This window comes from Dermochelys coriacea, chromosome 24 (assembly GCF_009764565.3).
Source record: "Dermochelys coriacea isolate rDerCor1 chromosome 24, rDerCor1.pri.v4, whole genome shotgun sequence".
NCBI classification, from domain to species: Eukaryota; Metazoa; Chordata; order Testudines; family Dermochelyidae; genus Dermochelys; species Dermochelys coriacea.
The window spans coordinates 14,986,366-15,003,750 of record NC_050091.1 but is presented as its reverse complement, the minus strand read 5'-3'; the positions used below and the strand labels follow the sequence as shown (position 1 = coordinate 15,003,750).

The 17,385-nt window shown below is 53.2% G+C and overlaps 2 protein-coding genes across 3 annotated transcripts; both read left to right on the top strand.

The window, feature by feature from the left end:
• The first annotated feature begins 4,940 nt into the window (after positions 1 to 4,940).
• Positions 4,941 to 5,407, top strand: LOC119847606 (40S ribosomal protein S19-like). The gene is given in 3 exon segments (XM_038382522.2): positions 4,941 to 4,978; positions 5,013 to 5,112; positions 5,115 to 5,407. Coding segments are annotated over 2 exon segments (387 nt in total). The 5' UTR covers positions 4,941 to 4,978; positions 5,013 to 5,018.
• A 2,560-nt stretch (positions 5,408 to 7,967) lies between these two features.
• LOC119847605 (CD276 antigen-like) lies at positions 7,968 to 16,444 on the top strand. 2 transcript variants are annotated; one of them, XM_043501970.1, is made up of 6 exons: positions 7,968 to 8,424; positions 9,100 to 9,295; positions 9,559 to 9,906; positions 11,396 to 11,689; positions 11,950 to 15,074; positions 15,169 to 16,444. In XM_043501970.1, the coding sequence occupies exons 1-5, from the start codon at positions 8,107 to 8,109 to the stop codon at positions 12,201 to 12,203; spliced, it is 1,410 nt and encodes a 469-aa protein (XP_043357905.1). In that variant the 5' UTR covers positions 7,968 to 8,106; the 3' UTR covers positions 12,204 to 15,074; positions 15,169 to 16,444. The 2 variants fall into 2 exon arrangements, with proteins under 2 accessions (XP_043357905.1, XP_043357906.1); XM_043501971.1 differs by having other exon boundaries at positions 7,974 to 8,424; positions 13,304 to 15,074.
• Positions 16,445 to 17,385: the final 941 nt, after the last annotated feature.

Below are 17,385 nucleotides of genomic sequence, written 5' to 3'. Positions count from 1 at the left end.
CACTAAGAGGGTGGTGAAACACTGGAATGCGTTACCTAGGGAGGTGGTAGAATCTCCTTCCTTAGAGGTTTTTAAGGTCAGGCTTGACAAAGCCCTGGCTAGGATGATTTAACTGGGACTTGGTCCTGCTTTGAGCAGGGGGTTGGACTAGATGACCTTCTGGGGTCCCTTCCAACCCTGATATTCTATGATTCTATGATTCTATGAATGGGATTCTATCATTTGACTGTTTCTCATCAGATCCTACCTCTACATTATCATCTTCCCTCCTCTCTTCCTTCCTAGGATATAGCGAATCCCCATGAATAGATCCTCCCTTCAGGGATGTCTCTATCCAAACCGTGTGGTCCTCAGCACCTGTTGGCTTCACCCCCAGCTCTGAGGCTATGTCTACACTTTTCAGAGTAGCAGCCGTGTTAGTCTGTATTCGCAAAAAGAAAAGGAGTACTTGTGGCACCTTAGAGACTCACAAATTTATTAGAGCATAAGCTTTCGTGAGCTACAGCTCACTTCATCGGATGCATTTGGTGGAAAAAACAGAGGAGAGATTTATATACACACACAGAGAACATGAAACAATGGGTTTATCATACACACTGTAAGGAGAGTGATCACTTAAGATAAGCCATCACCAGCGGGGGGGGAGGGGGAGGAAAACCTTTCATGGTGACAAGCAGGTAGGCTAATTCCAGCAGTTAACAAGAATATCAGAGGAACAGTGGGGGGTGGGGTGGGAGGGAGAAATACCATGGGGAAATAGTTTTACTTTGTGTAATGACTCATCCATTCCCAGTCTCTATTCAAGCCTAAGTTAATTGTATCCAGTTTGCAAATTAATTCCAATTCAGCAGTCTCTCGTTGGAGTCTGTTTTTGAAGCTTTTTTGTTGAAGTATAGCCACTCTTAGGTCTGTGATCGAGTGACCAGAGAGATTGAAGTGTTCTCCAACTGGTTTTTGAATGTTATAATTCTTGACGTCTGATTTGTGTCCATTCATTCTTTTACGTAGAGACTGTCCAGTTTGGCCAATGTACATGGCAGAGGGGCATTGCTGGCACATGATGGCATAGATCACATTGGTAGATGCGCAGGTGAACGAGCCTCTGATAGTGTGGCTGATGTGATTAGGCCCTATGATGGTATCCCCTGAATAGATATGTGGACAGAGTTGGCAACGGGCTTTGTTGCAAGGATAGGTTCCTGGGTTAGTGGTTCTGTTGTGTGGTGTGTGGTTGCTGGTGAGTATTTGCTTCAGATTGGGGGGCTGTCTGTAAGCAAGGACTGGTCTGTCTCCCAAGATCTGAGAGAGCGATGGCTCGTCCTTCAGGATAGGTTGTAGATCCTTGATGATGCGTTGGAGAGGTTTTAGTTTGGGGCTGAAGGTGATGGCTAGTGGTGTTCTGTTGTTTTCTTTGTTGGGCCTGTCCTGTAGTAGGTGACTTCTGGGTACTCTTCTGGCTCTGTCAATCTGTTTCTTCACTTCAGCAGGTGGGTATTGTAGTTGTAGGAATGCATGATAGAGATCTTGTAGGTGTTTGTCTCTGTCTGAGGGGTTGGAGCAAATGCGGTTATATCGTAGCGCTTGGCTGTAGACAATGGATCGAGTGGTATGATCCATAAACCTGGAAATCCTGGACGCCCCATCATCTCAGGCATTGGCACCCTGACAGCAGGATTGTCTGGCTATGTAGACTCCCTCCTCAGGCCCTTCGTTACCAGCACTCCCAGCTATCTTCGAGACACCACCGATTTCCTGAGGAAACTACAGTCCATTGGTGATCTTCCTAAAAACACCATCCTAGCCACTATGGATGTAGAAGCCCTCTACACCAACATCCCACACAAAGATGGACTACAAGCCGTCAGGAACAGTATCCCCGATACTGTCACGGCTAACCTGGTGGCAAAACTTTGTGACTTTGTCCTGACCCATAACTATTTCACATTTGGTGACAATGTATACCTTCAAATCAGCGGCACTGCGATGGGTACCCGCATGGCCCCACAGTATGCCAACATTTTTATGGCTGACTTAGAACAACGCTTCCTCAGCTCTTGTCCCCTAATGCCCCTACTCTACTTGCGCTACATTGATGACATCTTCATCATCTGGACCCATGGAAAAGAAGCTCTTGAGGAATTCCACCATGATTTCAACAATTTCCATCCCACCATCAACCTCAGCCTGGACCAGTCCACACAAGAGATCCACTTCCTGGACACTACGGTGCTAATAAGCGATGGTCACATAAACACCACCCTATATCGGAAACCTACTGACTGCTATTGCTACCTACATGCCTCTAGCTTTCATCCAGATCATACCGCTCGATCCATTGTCTACAGCCAAGCGCTACGATATAACCGCATTTGCTCCAACCCCTCAGACAGAGACAAACACCTACAAGATCTCTATCATGCATTCCTACAACTACAATACCCACCTGCTGAAGTGAAGAAACAGATTGACAGAGCCAGAAGAGTACCCAGAAGTCACCTACTACAGGACAGGCCCAACAAAGAAAACAACAGAACACCACTAGCCATCACCTTCAGCCCCCAACTAAAACCTCTCCAACGCATCATCAAGGATCTACAACCTATCCTGAAGGACGAGCCATCGCTCTCTCAGATCTTGGGAGACAGACCAGTCCTTGCTTACAGACAGCCCCCCAATCTGAAGCAAATACTCACCAGCAACCACACACCACACAACAGAACCACTAACCCAGGAACCTATCCTTGCAACAAAGCCCGTTGCCAACTCTGTCCACATATCTATTCAGGGGATACCATCATAGGGCCTAATCACATCAGCCACACTATCAGAGGCTCCTTCACCTGCGCATCTACCAATGTGATATATGCCATCATGTGCCAGCAATGCCCCTCTGCCATGTACATTGGCCAAACTGGACAGTCTCTACGTAAAAGAATGAATGGACACAAATCAGACGTCAAGAATTATAACATTCAAAAACCAGTTGGAGAACACTTCAATCTCTCTGGTCACTCGATCACAGACCTAAGAGTGGCTATACTTCAACAAAAAAGCTTCAAAAACAGAATCCAACGAGAGACTGCTGAATTGGAATTAATTTGCAAACTGGATACAATTAACTTAGGCTTGAATAGAGACTGGGAATGGATGAGTCATTACACAAAGTAAAACTATTTCCCCATGGTATTTCTCCCTCCCACCCCACCCCCCACTGTTCCTCTGATATTCTTGTTAACTGCTGGAATTAGCCTACCTTGCTTGTCACCATGAAAGGTTTTCCTCCTTTCCCCCCCCCCCCCCCCCCCCGGCCCCGCTGCTGGTGATGGCTTATCTTAAGTGATCACTCTCCTTACAGTGTGTATGATAAACCCATTGTTTCATGTTCTCTGTGTGTGTGTATATAAATCTCTCCTCTGTTTTTTCCACCAAATGCATCCGATGAAGTGAGCTGTAGCTCACGAAAGCTTATGCTCTAATAAATTTGTTAGTCTCTAAGGTGCCACAAGTACTCCTTTTCTTTTTATGTCTACACTGTGCACCTTAAACAGTGCACTTTAAAACTGCTCTGAAACCTCTTTTTTACATGTGGTTTAGGTGGAGCCCTTCCTTTCTGAATTGAACCAAAACACCAAGACTGGGTGTTTTTCTAATCGTCTGCTCCGGCAAATAGTTCAGGCAGTTCTCTGGCCTGTGTGATGCAGGAGGTCAGACTGGAGGAGCACAATGGTCCCTGCTGTCCTTGGAATCTATTAAAATAACATCGGAGCAGAGCAGAGCAGGTGTGAAATGCAGGGGGGAGGTGGGTCCCAGCAGATCTCGGTTTGGACAGCGCAGCCCCACCCCCAGACCAGGCATCAGCCCCGGCTCGGCTCGCTGTCTGCAGGGAGCCTCTGGCGCAGATAGGGGAATTAACCCCTTGACGTCGGGTTGGACCTCCCCCTCCGCTCCCCCAGCCCGGCCCCTCCTGGAGGGGTGGGAAGTTTATTCCCTGATCCTGGGGCTGGGAGAGAAGGAAGGGGACAGGGAGATGGCAGGGGAGGGGGGAGGATACCAGGGCTGGGGGGCTCTGGAGCTGGAAAAGTCAGCCCAGGGCTGGGTAACAATGTAGCCCCCCCTCGCAGCTCCTCCCCCCCCTACACTCTGCCATTCATCAGCTGTCAGCTAATTAGAACCGCCCCCCCCCACCCCCACCTGTCCTTGCCCCACCCGAGTGACTCAGCGCGGCCGGGCAGCCCTCAGCTGGTGTCAATCGGACCTCATGCCATTGCAACGGGTCCCAGGCTGGATGGGCCCCGGGTCTGATCCAGGGCAGCTGGGGGAATGGGGGAGGGACCAGATGGGCCCTGGGGTCTGATCTGGTCTAGCAAACCCCACAGCCTGGGTACCAGGCAAGCCAGGCCCGAGTCGCTGCCTGATCCAAATCACTGTAACTATTTTATTGCTAGCTAATGTAACCCTTCTGCCCGTCAGAGTTGGCAGCAACAAGGGCCGGGTTCAGTATCTAGGGGTTCCATTCCAATAACACAATGCAAAACCGGGTCGAGCCCCCACTCAGTGACCTGGGACAAATATATACCACCCCCGCTGGGCGCCTCCAAGAGGCAATACTTCCCCTTTCGCAAGCACATAGTCTGAGTGTAGCAAAAAGCCTTTTAATAACAGAGAGAAACAATAAGAAAAGGAGCACTTGTGGCACCTTAGAGAATAACCAATTTATTTGAGCATAAGCTTTCGTGAGCTACAGCTCACTTCATCGGATGTAGCTCATGAAAACTTATGCTCAGATAAATTTGTTAGTCTCTAAGGTGCCACAAGTCCTCCTTTTCTTTTTGCGAATACAGACTAACACGGCTGCTACTCTGAAACCATATATCTTCAGTCCCCCCCCCCCCCAACACAGTGATTTCAGCTCTTAGTAAGTTTAGCTCTTTTGTGAGTTCAACTTGTAGCTTTCCGAGCCCGGCAGCGCAGAGCCAGCCGTGAGATGCCTGGTGTCATGGTGAAAGATGTTAAGCGAGATGCCTGGTGTCACGGTGAAAGATGTTAACCAGCAGCAGGAGTTTGTCAGGGCCCTGGCTGCTTTCCTCAAGAAGTCAGGAAAGCTGAAGGTCCTGACTGGTTCGATACGGTCAAGCTGGCCAAGCACAAGGAGTTGGCCCCGTACAATACGGGGGGCCGCAATGGCATCATACCCAGCCACTTCAGCCGGGGCTCCAAGAGCATGGTCAGGCGGGTGCTGCAGGCCCTGGAGGAGCTGAAAATGGTGGAGAAGGATCAGGACAGAGGTCACAAACTCACCCCCCCAGGGACAGAGAGAGCTGACAGAATCACCAGCCAGGTGGCAGCTGCAAACAAGAAACATGTAGTAAGGGAGCCTCAGGCCTGGGGCACCATTAACCCAAAGTGAACTCAGCTCAGCAGCCTGTAACTAGACTCCTAAAGGAATCAAAATTATCTCTGATATTCCACAGGGGAGAGAGGAAAAAGTGCAATTAGCATGTAAGGCTCCCCCCAGGGTGCCCAGACCACCAAGTATTAACACCTCCCCCAGCCTCTCTCCATTCACTGGGCTTTGGAACCCATGATCCTTGCCTAGCGAGTGCTGCACGTTGATGGTGAGTCCCTCCATCATAACAAAAGGCCGAGTACAGTTCCACTGTCCTTGATTCACATAATCAGAATACAGGTTTCAGAGTAGCAGCCGTGTTAGTCTATATTCGCAAAAAGAAAAGGAGTACTTGTGGCACCTTAGAGACTAACAAATTTATTAGAGCATAAGCTTTCGTGAGCTACAGCTCACTTCATCGGAATAATATAATAATATAATCAAAATAATAACCGTTTATTCCTGCCCCAATAACAGAGAAACTGGGGCTCCTACAGCAGCCAAAGTGACCGTATAGGCAGGGTGGGGGGGCCTATGCAAATGAGATCAGCCCCTGAAGTTCTTTTCCACAACCCGCCATGACTCGCCACCAGATGTCAGGGTAGAGCTCGTCCTGACTCTGCTTACACTAGCCTTGCATAATGACAGGTTTCAGAGTAGCAGCCGTGTTAGTCTGTATTCGCAAAAAGAAAAGGAGTACTTGTGGCACCTTAGAGACTAACAAATTTATTAGAGCATAAGCTTTTGTGAGCTACAGCTCACTTCATCGGATGCATTACAAATTTATTAGAGCATAAGCTTTCGTGAGCTACAGCTCACTTCATCGGATGCATTAAATGCATCCGATGAAGTGAGCTGTAGCTCACAAAAGCTTATGCTCTAATAAATTTGTTAGTCTCTAAGGTGCCACAAGTACTCCTTTTCTTTCTGCTTACACTAGTAAGTCTGCTGTGAAAAGTGATCTTAATGAACATACACGTATGACAAATTAAGCCCTGGAGGGAGGGTCGGGGGAGGCAGTGGGGGTCAAGGGAGATGGGGTGGGGGACTGGGAGAGGCAGTGGGGGCTGGAGCCTGAAGCCCTGCTGCCAGAGCCCAAAGCCCCGTGTCCAGAGCCTGCCATGCCGCCACCCCAGGGCTGAAGCCCGAAACCTGAGCCCCACCACCCTAGGGAAAGTGGGGAACTCGCTGGTTGCTTGCTTGCGTGGTGTTGTGCCCCAGGTGACTCCAGAGGGGGGGCAGGGCCTTTAATTCCTGCTGGTGACCACAGCAACCAACACCAAGGCGGTGCATCCAGGAGCAACAGGGATGGGGAGGGAGAACTAATTTGCCCTCCCCCCATCATAGCCCAGGAGGCTGTGGCCGCAAGAAATACCCCTGGTGTCTGCATTTGAGAAACACTAACTATCACACTCAACTCTGCTTCCCACCCAGCAGCTCCTGGACCAGTCCCTGTAGGAAGCCTCCGGTGTATTTCTGCAGGTGGGCAGCTTGCCCAGCTGCATTGTTAGCATTCAGGGTCTGGAACAAATTACCCCCGGGGGTAGACTGGCCGGGACGGGAAGGTTTTTCCCCCTTCCTCTGTGGTGTGGATCACCTGGGTGTGGCAAGCAGCCAGTTCCAACCCGGCATCCACACGTGTCCAGCTCTTTTTGTGACCCAGCCCCCAGTCAGGTCATGATTTCATCCCACCCCTTTTAGTCCCTGTGGCCTTAGAAAAAGATCTTCAGCCCTGAGTCTAGGCCCCATGGTTCTGGCCTTTCTCCAGTTTCGCACCATCTCCCCTGTGGCTGGCAGGGGAACCCACTGGCTGCACTGGGTTCCAGTCTGGGGACCCTAAGGCCAGCCACCAGAATTCAGTCCACCAGACCTTTTGCTGCTACTTCCCTGGACTTCCTCCCACCCATCCACCCTCAGCCCTTCTCCCCATGACCTCTCGAGTCTCCCCCCTCCTTTTGCGGTCAGAAATCCCCCAGTAAATCTCCACCAACATGTATACACTCAAATCCAGAGCCAACGCCTTCCCTGCGCTCTAATCCCAGCCTGCGACCACAGAGCCCCTTTGCCATCCCACCTTCCTTGCATTATAATCCTCTCCCCAGCTGGGGTTCATCACCACGGGGCCCATCCTCCAGATGTGCCCCTCTGTGCACTGATCTGTGAAGAGTTGGGTGTTTTAACCCTTCAGGCACTGAGCTGTGCTCCCAACCTTCACGTAGTTCTTTGTCTGGGAATTTCCTAGGGTTTTTTTTCTTTTCATTATTAAAAAATTCCACCAAGCCTGAGGTTGCCCCCGGGCGACATGTTGACTGATTTGAAGATCGGCAGGATTAAGTTCAAACTGTTTTTTAAACGTAAACATTTAAAGGGCTGTTCCCCAGTGCCCCAGCACAGCAGAAAGCCACTAGAGCCCCCCGGCCGGATACAGCTGGGTTTATAGCTGCTTTGCATTTCCAACTGCCGAATCTGGCCCTTAATGTGCAATTGACTCACTGGTTTAGGGTTATGTCTTGCAGAGCAGAGCTCTGTAGACTGGATGTAGGGAGCTGTCCCTGAGTCACCGTATCTCTTTGTCTTTAAAGGGGGGGCTCCTGTCTCAGTTTCCCCAGCAGGGCTGCCTTGCCACACAGGGGAGCCTGGAAGTCTGAAGAGCAGCGACAGATGGGCCAATATTGACTTTAGCTCTCAGCCCGAGGAAGCCAGCTGGTGCCCAGGTAACCATGGTTACAATTATGCAGCGAAACATCGGGCCTTGGCGCGGGGCGAGAGCTGGTAACAAAGGGGATGTCGGCCGGGGAGAAGAATCAGCCCCTGGGAAGGGAGCATCGCAGTTCGAGGTAACTGCACCTGCCTTCCCCCTCCATGAGCCACGTTTCTCTCCCTCCCGGCTACACAGTCCCCTGGCTACCGGGGCTACGCCCAGACGGCCTCCCCGGCCCAGCGCCCACGCTCTGCTTCTTCTCTGGAGGCTGCAGCCGGAGGAATTGCCACAGCGCCAAGTGCCCAGCCAGCTGCTTCTGAGCAAGCCCCGTGCGGAGGTAACCTGACAACCCATAAAAGACCCCATGGTCCCATGTGCCTGGGAAAAGCTCCCTGGAGCTCAGCCCCATTCCAGCCTGGGGCTCTGGTCCGGGTCAGTCCTTCCAACCCCACCGGGAGCCGAGGTGAGTCTCAGCCGAGCATGGCCTTTTGGGGCCACCGTGCCCCTGGGCCGAGCTCTGGAGATGTTGGATTCCAGCTGAGTAATAACCGCTGCGGTGGTTTGAAGAGGTTGCCCCGATTCCCAGCAGAACCTCCCCTTCCACATCACTTCCTGACAGCTCTCCAGGCATCCAGTCTAAGGGGTCTTGCTCGAGGAGCTCATGGCAGGAAATGGGGGGGTGTCGGGGCAGAAGACCTAGTCCTGGAGGCCCTGAGTCAGTGGGGCTGGGGGGACGTGAGAGAGGGAATCTCTGTACTGGTTAAGGGGCTGTTTGAAGACCCAGGCCTGATTCCACGACCCCTGTAAATTCCCTAATCAGTTTTCTGCATTAAAATGACTTTACAAATGAGGCCTTTTACAAAATTTTGCCCCTGGTGTGAAACAATCTGACAGGAATAACACTGGGAACATTCCCGCTGGGGGGATGAATTGAAATCTCGTGCACTGGGTGGGCCGACAGGAATCTGGTGGTGACCGAGACACAGGATGCCTTGGTGTTCCCCTGTTACAGATGGTGAAACTGAGGCACAGAGGCAGACATGCTGCATCCGAGGTGCACAGAGGGTGTGTGGCAGAACAAGGATTCGAACCCAGGACTCCTGAGTCCCAGCCATTAATCACTAGGCACCGTTCCCTGCTGTCTGCAACAGCCCTGAAGGCTTGCCTCATCCATTGGCTATACCTTCCCATTCTGTTCATAGGAAAAGGTAACTGGGAATGTCACTCATGGCACCGTACTGGGATAATGGCAAATCCTTGTGCATCACAGCTGGAGTGAGTTACTCCCACAGCCGGCATTCCTGCCCCCCTCCCCACAGCGCCCCTCACACGGCCAGGCTGGGGCTGGAGTAGCCAGGAGCTCCCACAAGGCCGACAGTCCCACCCGGCTGCCCACAGCACCCCCTGCTGGGTGAGGCTAGGATTTCACACCCTAAATCTCACTAACCCCTGTGTTTTTTCCTCCCTGCAGTGCAGTCGGCACCAGACGTGGTAGCTCATTTCAGGGGGGATGTCACCCTGAGATGCCTCTTCCTGTCCCAGCCCGGCATGAACCTCCAGCATCTGATCCTCACCTGGCAGAAGGAGCAGGTGGGGGCAGAGGCCCTGGTGGTTCATAGTTACTATTACGGGAGGGACCAGCTGGAGAAACAGGACAAGGCTTATAGGAACCGGACCCAGCTGGAACCAGAGGGGCTGGCCCGGGGGAATGCGTCCCTGACACTGAGGGACATCCACTTGCAGGACGAAGGCGTCTATCAGTGCCACATCACCTCGGAGCTAGGCACGATGTCTGAACTCTGGGAGCTGAGAGTGGGAGGTGAGCGCTGGGGATGCTGCATCCCGGGATGGGTCTGGTTAATGCAGAGTGGTTCCATGTAGTGACTGCAGCCTGCGTGGCTCCCTCTAGTAGCTGCAGCCTGTGTGGCACCGTGTGCCCATCTAGTGGCCGCAGGCTGCATGGTTCTGTGTCCCTCTTTAGTGGTTGCAGGCTACATGGCACTTTATTAGCCTCCTCGCTGTTGGAATTCCCGCCAAGACCTCTTTACACCTGGCTTCCCGAGGACTCAGTTCCACGTCATATTTTGTTGCTCAGGTATTTTTAGCTGGCTCACAGCAACACTACGCTGAGCTGATCTGCTTCAAATGCAGGGGATTCGTCTCGGCTCCAAAATCCCCAAGAAACTTGTTCTTGTTATACACATTTACAGATCGCATCACATTTACTCTACACTGCGTCCGACTTTACAATTGGCTTGGTTACTTAGCAGAAACCAGTCTTTGAGCCACATGCTCTGTCCACTTTTCGACATCCTCTTTACCTCTCTCTCCATTCCTAATGTATCCTGCCCCTTGTTAGCTGATTAAAAGTAAATTGGTTCCTGGGTGTTCTCCCTCTTATCTTAGCTGGCTCAGACATTCTCTTTTTTTAGCCTACTGACCACTTGACTTATCTTATTTAGCATAAATGTTGTGTTTTCAGCCTGATGAGTCATTTGCCTCCCTAATCCTTTCTTCCAAGGAATGAGGTCTCATGTCAGGCCAGGTCTCAGCTACACTCCCATTGTTGCGTTACTGCGGCTGGTTCTTTAGCTCAGCCGGCTGCTGCTCAAGGGGTTAGACCCACACTTCATTGGTTCAAGCCCCAGAGACAACCTGACGTTGCCATCTTTAAAACATCTTCCCAGCTGATGAGGTAGGCTGCTGTCTTCCCTGCTGCTTGTTGCTAACCTGTTATTTCCTGCATCTGACTATCGCAGGGGTTCTCAAACTTCATTGCACCGCGACCCCCTTCTGACAACAAAAATTGCTACACAACCCCAGGAGGGGGGACCGAATCCTAAGCCCGCTCGAGCCCCACTACCCTGAGTGTGGGGGCCAAAACCGAAGCCCAAGGGCTTCAGCCACAGGCAAGGAGCCTATAACCTGATCCCCGCCGCCCAGGGCTTCAGCTTTGGCCCCAGGTCCCAGCAAGCCTAAGTCAGCCCTGGCAACCCCATTAAAACAGGGTCCCAACCCACTTTGGGGTCCTGATCCACAGTTTGAGAACCGCTGTAGTATCAGGTTAATCCCATGTGCTGGAGCTGGAGCCCTCAGAGCCTGGCTTGAATCTCTCTGCGCTGAGGCTGCCCTGTATGTCCCAGCTGCTAATTGCTGAGTGCACCTTCAGTGACCCCAGTGTGAGCTCTGCTCCAGAGTGGACTCAATCCGGATTCACATTGGATTCACAACTCAGGGCAGGACCCAGCCCATGGGGCCCAATTCTGAGCCCCCTCCCTAAATCCACCCCCCTTGTTTCTTCTCTCCAGCCCTGTTCAGCGAGCCCCAGCTGACCTTCAGCCTCTCCAGTGCCGGGGTCATGCTGACCGTCCACACATGGGGCGGGTACCCCGCGGCCACGGTGCAGTGGCTGGATGAGGCGGGCAGGGACGTCACAGCAGAGGGCGCCACGGAGCAGCAGGTGGATGAACAGGGGCTATACCACATCACCAGCTGGGTCACGGTGCCGCCTGTGACCCACAGCACCAGGCTGACCTTCGTGTTAACCCCTCGTGTGCTGGGGGCACCAATCACCCGGCCACTGAGCCTGCAGCTGAGCCCAGGTGAGTCAGGGAGGGGAGATCTGGTTTTCAGCCCCCAGGGGCAGCTCAGCCCTGGGGACCCTGAAAGACAGTGGGGGCAGGAAGCCAAATGGGGTTGGGGGACCACCATCTATTCCTCCCCCCCGTCTATTCCTCCCAATGGTAAATCCGCTCAGCCAATGGGATTGGGCCCCCGCCCCTTTCTCTGAGCATTCGCCCCAGCTGTTGTCAGGCGTGGCCCCTGCACTGCATTGCAGCCCCATCCCCTCTCTCTGTTGTAGGACTCCTGAGTCCCCCGGCCTCCTGCCTTGGGGTCCACCTGGCTGTCATCTGCGCTGCCTGCCTCTTCATCGTCCTGCTGGCCGTTGCATTTCTCTACCATCTCCACCAGGGCCCGGCTGGATCCCGCTCCTGGAGGAAGGCTGAGAAGATAGAGGAGGAGCAGAAAGAGATCTCTTGTCCTATCTCAGCCAGCCCCAGCTCAGAACAAGCCTGCCCCACTGGCCATGAGCAGCCAGCTGGGGCCAAGCCCTAGGGATTGGCTGGGGCAGAGCTTGAGCCACCAGGAGCAAGATCTAGCACCACCCGGGCTCTGTCATCTCCCGGCAACCAAGCCCCAGAGGACCTAGAACAACCCCTGCTCCCCCGGCTCCACCATCTGGCCATGCCCCTCCGCTGGGTGCCCTTGACCTTGGCCAAGAGCTGGGAGACCCGCCTCATCCTCTAGCAGCATCACCGAGGGGCCTTCACCCCCCACACTGAGAATCAGGCTCCATCCGCGGCCTCAGACCAGGGCCCCCGACATGATGTGCCCTCCCCCGCCCCCGACAGCACCCCTCCTGGGAATGGAGAGGCAGCTGCAGCCACTGCCCCAGGCACGAGATGGGTGAATGAGCCCAGCTGGGCTGCAGCAGAACCACTGGACCAGCCGGCCCGCGGATTGGCAGACTGGGGCCAGGGTTCTGCATGTCAGCCCAGTGGCAGGTCCTTGGCTGCCCAACGCTTATGCCCGCAGCTGTGATCACTCCTTTGCCTGCCTTGGTCCTGTCCTGCTCCCGCCCTGCTCCAGCCCGGCTTCTGACCCCTGGCTCCGGTTATTAGCTTGGATCTGGCTTTTAATCTTAGCGGATTCCTAGTTGCAGCTTTGGCCTGTGGCTCTGGCTTGGACCTGACTCTAACCACTAGATCAGATGGCCTAGACTAACCACAACCTGGCACCGGTGCAATCTCTTCTCTAGCTGTCCCTTTTTAGCCCCCTCCCCCGCACATACTGCACCTTCCTCATCAGCCATCCTATTCCCTGCTGCATTCTCCTCCTGGGACAGGATCAGCCCGCTGTCCTCTTGTCTTGCATCGTGTACAGGTTCCTATACCGCCCTCATCACTGCATAGCTGAGTGCCTGCCAGGTCGGGCATGACCCACCGCGATTATACATCTGTCACGTGCTGTTTGTTCTCTCAGCCTCTCCCCGGATGGAGAAGTGAGTGCACAGGAGGCTCTTGTTTTGGTAGGGTGTCCTTTTTGGTTACTAGAAATAGACCTGTTGCTACATGTTTATGCTGGAGAAGACAGGCCCAAGAGTCTTTGGAGCAGTCAGCAGTCAGGTTTCTAATAAGCCTTGGCTCCTGTGGCAGGTAGTTCCGCAGTCTTGGACCATGCTTGAAGAAGGTTCTTGCTGCTGAACAGACCAGCTTTACTCCTATGGTTGAGAATTTCACAGTCCAGAGCTGTCAACCAGAGTCTGTTCCTCCGAGCTTTACATGGGCTATTGGATAGGCTGGGCCTAGGCCATGAAGCGCTGTGAAGATAATGACTGCTCACTATCTGGCAGGAAGCCAGCGTAGAGAGCGGAGCAGAGGTGGGATGTGCTCGTGGCGGCTTGCACCGCTGAGGAGATGCACTGCAGCATTTGGCCCTTGTCGGAGTCCCTGCGTGCCGGACTTCCTGCCCGGACCCATCGCGCTGCTGTCATCTAGCCGGGAGATGCCGAAGGCGTGAAGCACAGGTCGTCCCCCGCCAGGACGGACAGAGTCTCCTAGCCAGCCAGAGATGGCAGAAAGCGCCATGCGTGGCCCTTGGGATGTGAGAGTCCAGCAATAGCGAGGAATCCCGGGGCACTCCTGGACTATGGGCCTGACTGGCCGGTGCGGGACGTGAACTTCAATCGAAGGCAGCTGTTCCAGGGCTGTGAACATCCCCGAGTGCTCTCCTCTGCCTGCCTTGCTCGGGGTTCAGCGCCAGCCAGCTGCTCCCATCCCAGAGTTGATCTTGCCTGTCACGGGGCAATGGCGGGGGGGGTGGGGTGTCTGTGAGTGGGTGCGCTGAAGGACAGGTCGAGCTGGGGGTCACCCGCTGATTGCTGGCGCTTGAGTCTGTGGTGTCTGACCAGTTCCCATAGTAGTGCATGGTGTCGAAACGGACCAGAGAGAAAACTGACTCTGGGGGAGCCGCTCTAGCCAGGGGTCTGGGGCGGAGGAGCCGTTCCCCATTGCTACTCGCTGGGTGTGTCCATTGAGCAACGGTGCAAGTAGAAATAATTTCTTGCCGGTACGCTGCACTCATGGGAGTGACTCAAAGGGGCGGGGGCACGTGACCTCTGCACGTGACCCCCCCACGTGACTCCTCCCTGCCCTGCCCCCAGCCCGAGGCCCTGGCGCCCTCCCTGTCACTTCCCCAGGATCCACATCCATCCCATGTTACCTGGGGGCAGAGGGGGCTCTCTTCTCCTCCCGCTGCACCAGAGACTTCTGCTGTACAGACCCCAGGCCGGAGGACTCAGGAGACACAGCTGTGTGGAAGGGCTGGGGATGGGCTCTTCCTGTGTCTTTGCGGCTATACATATCACAGTGGCACAGCAGACTTGACCGGAGCACCCTATTTGCCCCACTGCCGTTGAGGAAGGAATCCAACCATGGGCTCCTGGCACCTCTCTCCGCATCCCACACTCGACGGGGGGGGGCTATCCATCGGTGCCATGAAACAATTTCAGCTCCGTGTCCTGGCCTGAATCCTGCTTGGGCCAAGTCCCACACGTTGGCTTGAGTCAGATGAGCCTGTGGGTGGCTTTGGAGCAAAGCTCAGGAGCGATGGGTCTGAGACAAGGCAACAGTTGACTACAGCCTAGGGCTGCAGGGCGGGTTTCTGCAGTGCTGTCCTGTGTGGGGAGGTGGAAGGGACGGTCCCTTCTCTCTGTGGCTGTTTCAGCCAGGAGCGGCACCAGGGATTCCCGACTCTCTTACAAGCCAGGAAGAGCCTGGGCCGGGTTCCCATGTCCTGGACCAGGACTGTTTTGGGGAGTCCTTCGTGTCTTGCCCAGTGACTGTCCCGAATGCTCGGCCTTGTTGGCCTGTAGCCAGCTTTGGAATCTGTTGGAGGGCGTGAGTCTCCTTGGTTGAATTATGACAGGTTTCAGAGTAGCAGCCGTGTTAGTCTGTATTCGCAAAAAGAAAAGGAGTACTTGTGGTGCCACAAGTACTCCTTTTCTTTTTGGTTGAATTAGGCTCATTGGTCTTTCTTGCTTCTGGGTGACCTCGAGCAAGTCAGCCCTGCCTGTGCCTCAGTTTCCCATCTATGAAACGGGGATAACACTACTGCTCTTCTTTATTTGTTATTTGTTTGTATTGTTAAAGTGTTTGTTATTTATTATTTGTATTGTTAAATCTGTCCATCTTTGGCCTTAAAATCCATGAACATGTGTCATGCAGGGACTGAAGGAGATTGAGCTTTTTAGCTCAGCGAAGAGGCAACTTGATTCTGTTCTATCAACATGGCCCTGGGAAAGCAATTTCTGAGAGCGGAAACACACTGGTCTGATCTAGAGCATGGTTGGGGCAGCTGTGCCAGGATACCAGGCTGGCTGGGCCCATGGGTCTGATGCAGGGCGGCAGGGAGGGGTTTCGGGGGGGTGGAATAAAAATATCCCAGAATTCCCCATATGACAGAGGGGGCTCAGCTCCACAACCACCTCCACAGCTGATTGGGCGCAGAAGAGAGTAGGGTCGGAGCGGCTGCTGTGGTGCCCTGGATCGGGCCGAGGTGCGTTAGGCACCAGAGCAATCAAGCGGGAAGAACCTTCCTGTCCCATCCCCTCTGCCCTGGACTGACCCCCAGCCCCCTCCTGTCCCTGACACCCCAAATTCCTCCTGCCTCTCCCCACTCCCCATGGGATGGGCAGGGCGATACAATCTCATGGTCCATACAGGAAAAAATAACCAACCCCACAACCCACAAACAGTGAAGTGGAACCCCCAGAAAAAAAAACAAAGTCAAAATCCTGACTGATTTCTCACCTTCTCTGGGGCTGTGAAAACCATCCGGAGTTTATGAGCAGCTTACGGCCGACTGTTCTCAGGAGCCCCAGTTGTCTCCATTTCCTCCCACAATAAAACAGCTCGTGCAGAAATATTTGACCCGCCGGACCTACAGTCTGCCCCGGCTGTACAAAAAGGGCCTGGGAGTGGGGTGGATGCTATAATCCTGAATGCAGATTAAGTCATTTGCCAGTGCCACAATGGGCTACAGAACACATACATGATGGGCCAGTGTTGATGAATATATATTTATATGCTAGCCAGCCTGTATCATGTTAATAGCGTGCCTTAGCTGCACCCTTTCTTTACGTTAGTAAACATTAAGCACCACTAGCACTAGCAAATGCATCCGACGAAGTGAGCTGTAGCTCACGAAAGCTTATGTTCAAATAAATTTGTTAGTCTCTAAGGTGCCGCAAGTCCCCCTGTTCTTTTTGCGAATACAGACTAACACGGCTGCTACTCTGAAACCCACCACTAGCATGAAGCACAGATACCGTAACCGTGCTGTAGGCTAAGCTGGCCTGGACCAGAGCCCTGTTCCTTTATGCCAAGTACCCCAGAACTCCTTGCGTTTACTGAAATAGGGATTTGGCAGAAGCCAATAGGAAACGTGTCAAAAGCAAGATACTGTTGTTCCACACCTTAGTACAGGCTGGGCAGGAGCTTCACGGTGCAGGCCCTGGAAGGCCAGTCCCAACCCGGAGATAAGGGAGGAACAGAACAGGTTAGAGAACTGGGACAAACTGAAGGGTTGGTTCCAGTGACGTGGGAAGAAATTTACAACTTGTAAAATTGTATCACCGAGACCAGGGGACCAAATCTTCTGCATCGGGCGACTGTAAAGAGATTGCACAGGTCGGCTCTTCGGCGACTGGCATTGTTTAGAACCTCTCCTATGTAGCGTATTAATAAACCTGACTGACACTGGTTATTTTGTCTCTTGAGCATATTTCATAACGAATAATGAACCAAAGTGCGGTCAAGCTATTGACCATACCAGTGGTGTTCAACCTGAGGTCCATGGACCCTTGGGGAGCCACGGACTATGTTTAAGATTTCCAAAGGGCTCCCCACCTCCATTTGAAATTTTTAGGGGTCTGCCAATGAAAACCTGTTGAAAGCCACCAGCCTATACGATTTTGCCTGCAGGGGATAATGTGCATATTACACACGCTATGCAAAGTAGCATTAGATTGTGTCACTCTGCAATTCATAGAGTCTTAGGCAGAAGGGACCATTGCAAGTGGCTACTCCGTGGATTCTCAATCTATGGAGCGGGCCTCCCAATAGAGGCACAGGAATGTGTGAAGGGAGGTGTGAGCTAAGTGCTTTTTTGGGGTTGTTTTTTGTTAAGAGTGCTGGCTGGGGCTCGTGCAGAAGGGCCATGCAGACCCCAGAGGCGG